We start from the raw sequence: 4,956 nt of genomic DNA on the forward strand, positions 1-4,956 counted from the left end.
GGTCTGTGTGGTCGGCAGTTTGAAACCACCAGCAGCAACGAGGGAGAAAGACTGGACTTTCTCCCATAAGTAGTTGCAAGCTCAGGAAGGCACAGGGGGTCTCTGTGGGTCAGCGATGACTCAATAGCAGTGAGTGTATGTTTTAGACAATTCACTTAGTGACCCGAGGAGCAGTTAAAAGTAAGTTTAACAACCCACTGCCACCAACTCTACAGAAAACTCTGATCCAAACTCACTGCCCTTGAGTCAATTCTGACTCACGTGGACCTGTTCGGACAGGGTAGAACTGTCCCTGGGAGTTTCCAAGACTGGAACGTTATATGAGAATAGAAACCCTCATCTTTCTCCTGCGACGTGGCTGGTGGTTTCGAACTGCTGACCTTGTGGTTAGCAGCCCACTACACCATTAGGGTGTAGGAGTCCTGTATTGGATTTCCAGAAGCCCTGGTGGTGTATGGGTTCCCCATGGGGCTGCTTACCACGAGGTCAGCAGTACAACCCTCTCTCCATACTCCGCGGAAGAAAGATGGGGCTTTCTGCTATTGTAAAGCTTTACAGCCTGGGGAAAAGGAACAGGCGGTTCTGCTCTGTCCGATGGGACTGCTGTGAGTCAGAATCAACTCACTGGCAGTTAATTTAAGTCACATGGGTTTCCAAGACCACGGATCTTTACGGGAACACAGACTCTCGTCTTTGGCTGGTTATAGAGCGGCTGATGGGCTCAGACTGCTGACCTTGAGGGGAGCAGCCCAACACAGCCCACTGGCCTCCGGGGCTCTTGGCACACACAGACCCCGGCTTCATCCAGGTTAGGAATGCTGGCCCTTGTCTTCTTTGTGGTCCAAGACAAAGTAACACTTCGCAGATGAGCAAAAGGCTACCTACCTTTTTTCGAACTGTAGAAATGGAAATCTTCCTTTACGATGGAGCCTCCATTTAGGTCTGAAGTCACCTTATTCAGATCCCCTTGGGCCCCTTGATTTTTCTTCCTGAGGTTTGCCTTCAGGCTGGGGGCTCTCAAACTCCTGTGCCCCATGGGGGCCAGGTCGATTCCCCAAGAGGCCTCTCTTTCACAATAAGGGCCCGCTGTTCACAAGGCCCTTGTGGTTGCTGGTTGTCATGGAGACCATGCGGGCTCGGGGTCCATAGGCAGCAGGAGGCCAGCAGCTGGTCCACTCACCTGAGGAACCTCTGAGAAGGTTCCAACCATCCAGCTTCTGGCTGACCTATTTGCCCTGCCTTCTTTGGGTGGTAACAGCTCCCACTTGACACATGAGCCCTTAGCAGTCAAGGGCTAGCCCACCAGTCAAGGGCAAGGGTGGCTTCAGACCTAAACTGAGACCCACCTTCTCAGCACATCATGCGGCCCTTTGGGACATGAGCAGCCTGGGGTTCTTGGGCCCTCTGTGCTTATGAGGCCCCAAGACATCGAGGGTGTTGACCTGCTTTCACGAGAACCCTCACCAATAGGACCTTGGGTGAGAGAACGTCCTGCCTCGGAGGAGAGTGCTCGCTCACAGAGAGGTTGGTGGTTCCAACCGTCCAGTGGCCCCGCAGGAGCAGGGCTGCAGTGAAGGTTACAAAATCATAACCACGCAACTGGCCCATCCAGTGGATTCGAACTCATGGCACCATAGAGCTGCCCCAGGGGGTTTCCAAAGCCACCACCTTTGTGGAAGCAGCAGCCGGTGGCGGGTTCAAATCACGGATCTTTTGGTTAGCAGATGAGCTGGTGACCGGGCAGGTAGTCGTGTAAGAGGATCTTTTCCAGTCCTGTGGGATTTCCAACATATCCTGGGGGGTGGGGGTGTGTGTGCCATTGCACCCCTCACCGTTCCCCACCCCCAGATGCCAGGCCCCAAGAGGACATCTGGAAATAGAGCTTCCGCAGGGCTGCCTTCATGTCCTGGTTCCGCAGGCTGTAGATGAGGGGGTTCAGGCTGGGTGTGAGGATGGAGTAGAAGAGGGCCGCCAGGCGTCCTTGCAGCGGGGAGTAGCGGGTGCTGGGCCGCATGTAGGCAGAGCTGCCCGTGCCATAAAACAGGAGCACGGTGGCCAGGTGGGACGAGCAGGTGGAGAAAGCCTTCCGGCGGCCAGCCGCCGAGCGCATCTGGACCACGGTGGCCAAGATGCGCACGTAGGAGAGGGTGGTGAGGGCGAAGCAGCTCATGATGACGCAGCCGCTGACCGCGAACCCCGCAGCCTCGTGGGCCTCCACATTGTCACAGGCCAGGCGCATGAGAGGGGGGATGTCGCAGAAGAAGTGGTCGATCATGTGGGGGCCGCAGAAGGGCAGGGAGAAGGTGTTGGCTGTGTGGAAGGCGGAGAAGATGAGCCCACTGCCCCAGGCCACAGCTACCAAGGACACGCAGGTCTGGGGGCTCATGGCTGCCCCGTAGACTAGGGGCCTGTAGATGGCCAGGCAGCGGTCATAAGCCATGGAGGTGATGAGGAAGCACTCAGTGGCGCCCAGGCAGACAAAGGCAAAAAGCTGAGCTGCACAGGCAGGGAGTGAAATCTCTCCAGAGCCCAGGAAGGTGGCCATGATGGCCCGGGGCAGAGTGGTGGACATGGAGCAGATGTCCACCAGGGAGAGGTGTTTGAGGAAGAAGTACATGGGGGTGTGCAGGCGGGCGTCCAGTGTGATGGCCGCCACAATGGACACGTTCCCCAGCACTGCAGCGACGTAAATGAGGAGGAAGGCGGCCACGCTGAGGAGCTGTAATTCGGGGACCACGGAGAAGCCCCGGAGGATGAAGACAGATTCTGCTGTGACGTTGGTCATGTCCTGTCCCTGAAGAACTGCAGGAGCTACAGAGGACGCTCGGGGGACGGGGCATGGGAGAATGTGACCGTTATGAAGACCTGGGAGGAAGGGACAAAGAAGATGAACGGGATTGAATGAAGAATTCATTCAACACAGATGTGCTGTCTGCTCTTTGTAAGGGGGGGGTCTCCAGCACAGAGACTTACAAGGATCTTGTGGTTGTTACATAATCTGGTGTCAATTTGAGGATTCAGAGTGAAGGGGTGGAACCTAGCATAGCTTGATGACCTCATTTGGAGGTGCAAAGGAGATAAGTAGCTTGCTGGAGGCAGGACACCTGCTCACTCCCTGCGAGGCATGGAGGGAGGTTGATGAAGCCAGACCTCGGGAGCCAGAGAAGCCACATGGAGACCCCTGCCAGCGCTGAGATGCGTACAATGCCACTTGACCCACAAGACTTTCCACCCACTGGCCTGGGATGCTGCATTCAGCATCATTGCATGTGTTTCATGCGTCTGAAGAGGACTTTATAGATTGGTGTTGGACATAATGGCTAATATCAGACTTATGGACTTGACCTGGACTGGGCTGGGATGTCTTCTCAATATTCAACTGCTCTTGTATATAACGCTCTTTCTTAAACACCAAGGCGTGTCTGTGGATTTATTTCTCTAGTCTACCCAGATTAATGCAGACCTCAGACTCAAAAGCTACAAGAGCAGCAAACTCTAGGAGGCTCAAACTTAAAAGCCCTCCCTCACTCTCCCTGCCCTCGAGTCACTTAGGGCTCCTTGAGGCCTCCCAGAAATGAGAGACCAAACCCGTCGCTATGGGCTTGGTTCTGACTCATAGCAACCATACAGGCAGAGGAGAACTGTCTCATGGGGCTTTCAAGGTTGTAAATCTCAACGGAAACAGACTGTCCTGTCTTTGTCCTGCAGAGTGACTGGTAGGGTCACACCACAGACCTTTGGGATAAGTTGGGAGTGCTTTAACCACTGCACCACGCCGTTCCTTGAACGACGGGTAAACCACTGCTACGGAGCCAATTTCAACTTATGGTCACCCGGCAGGATGGGAGAGAATTCCCCCATATGGTTTCTGAGGCTGTACTCTTACAGGGGCAAACAGCTACATCTTCCCACCTCAGAGCAGCTGATGGGTTCAAACGGCTGATCTTTCAGTTAACAGCTGAGTGCTTCACTGCTGCGCCACTAGGGCTCCCAAAGAACTAGAAGGACCTCAACCTCCAATACCTACTGAAACTGATGTTTTCAAAGTTTTCTTTCTATTGATGACCCTCTAGCCCCAACTCCATTTGCAAGGTCCCCATTCGGCTTAAGCTTCCCGCGACCAGTGACCAGGGATATGAGTGGTCTGGGCATCAGACAGTGCTTGGAAAGTAGATGACTGCAGATGCAGTGAGGTTCGTGTCTAACACCTTATCATTCGTTTCCCTTTTGACCTTGTTTTAGCTTTCATTGTTTGCTGTTATCTTTTCAGTGGAGGTTTTCTCTGATTTATTTTGTTATTATTGATTTTCTTGAGTTTTTTTAAATTATTATTATTTGGGGGGGGGGAGTATGTTTCTCTTGATGTGAAATCCAAAACCCCAAACCAAGCTCATGGCCACCAAGTCAATGCTGACTCCTAGCGACCCCCTGGGGGGTTCAGAGACCTTGAGGGTCTTCCTCCCACTGAGCTGCTGGTGGTTCCGAATCACGGACCCTGCAGATTGGAGCGGTGCGGGGTAGCCACCACCCACGAGGGCCAGGACGGGTACAGCCAAAGAGACAGAAACTAGATGGATAGTTTCTTGGGATTTTGCCAGGGGAGGTTAGGAGGAAAAAAAAAAGAGCTCGTAATGACAAGAAAGAAGAAAAAGTTCTCAAATTGGTTGTGGTGAAGTTCGCACACAGACTCCTTTTCATATGACTGAACTGTTGGACTGCATGATGGGTGGATTATGTGCCAATACAACTTGGAAAAAAGCTAAGTCATCATGGAGTTGACTCCCTTACCCATGGTGACCCCATGTGTGCTAGAATAGACGCACATTAAGACTCAGTGGTGTTTGCTGTGGTGTGAACCACTGAGAAACGGATGGATTGCCTGACCTTCATTCTGAGGCGTTTCTAAGGGGACTGAGTCACAGACCTTTAGCTTGATAGCTGAGCGCTTACATGCTG

At 53.1% G+C, this 4,956-nt stretch overlaps 1 protein-coding gene across 1 annotated transcript; it reads right to left on the reverse strand.

Annotated features, from left to right (window-relative positions):
- Positions 1 to 1,828: 1,828 nt before the first annotated feature.
- Positions 1,829 to 2,785, reverse strand: LOC142432571 (olfactory receptor 10AG1-like). Its single transcript, XM_075537797.1, has one exon. The coding sequence runs from the start codon at positions 2,783 to 2,785 to the stop codon at positions 1,829 to 1,831; it is 957 nt and encodes a 318-aa protein (XP_075393912.1).
- Between the last annotated feature and the right edge of the window lie 2,171 nt (positions 2,786 to 4,956).

This window comes from Tenrec ecaudatus, chromosome 18 (genome assembly GCF_050624435.1).
Source record: "Tenrec ecaudatus isolate mTenEca1 chromosome 18, mTenEca1.hap1, whole genome shotgun sequence".
Lineage (NCBI taxonomy): Eukaryota > Metazoa > Chordata > Mammalia > Afrosoricida > Tenrecidae > Tenrec > Tenrec ecaudatus.

What these genes read in the sequence shown, in the direction of transcription:
- LOC142432571 (XM_075537797.1), bottom strand. Translation starts at nt 2,785, where the DNA reads ATGACCAACGTCACAGCAGAATCTGTCTTCATCCTCCGGGGCTTCTCC.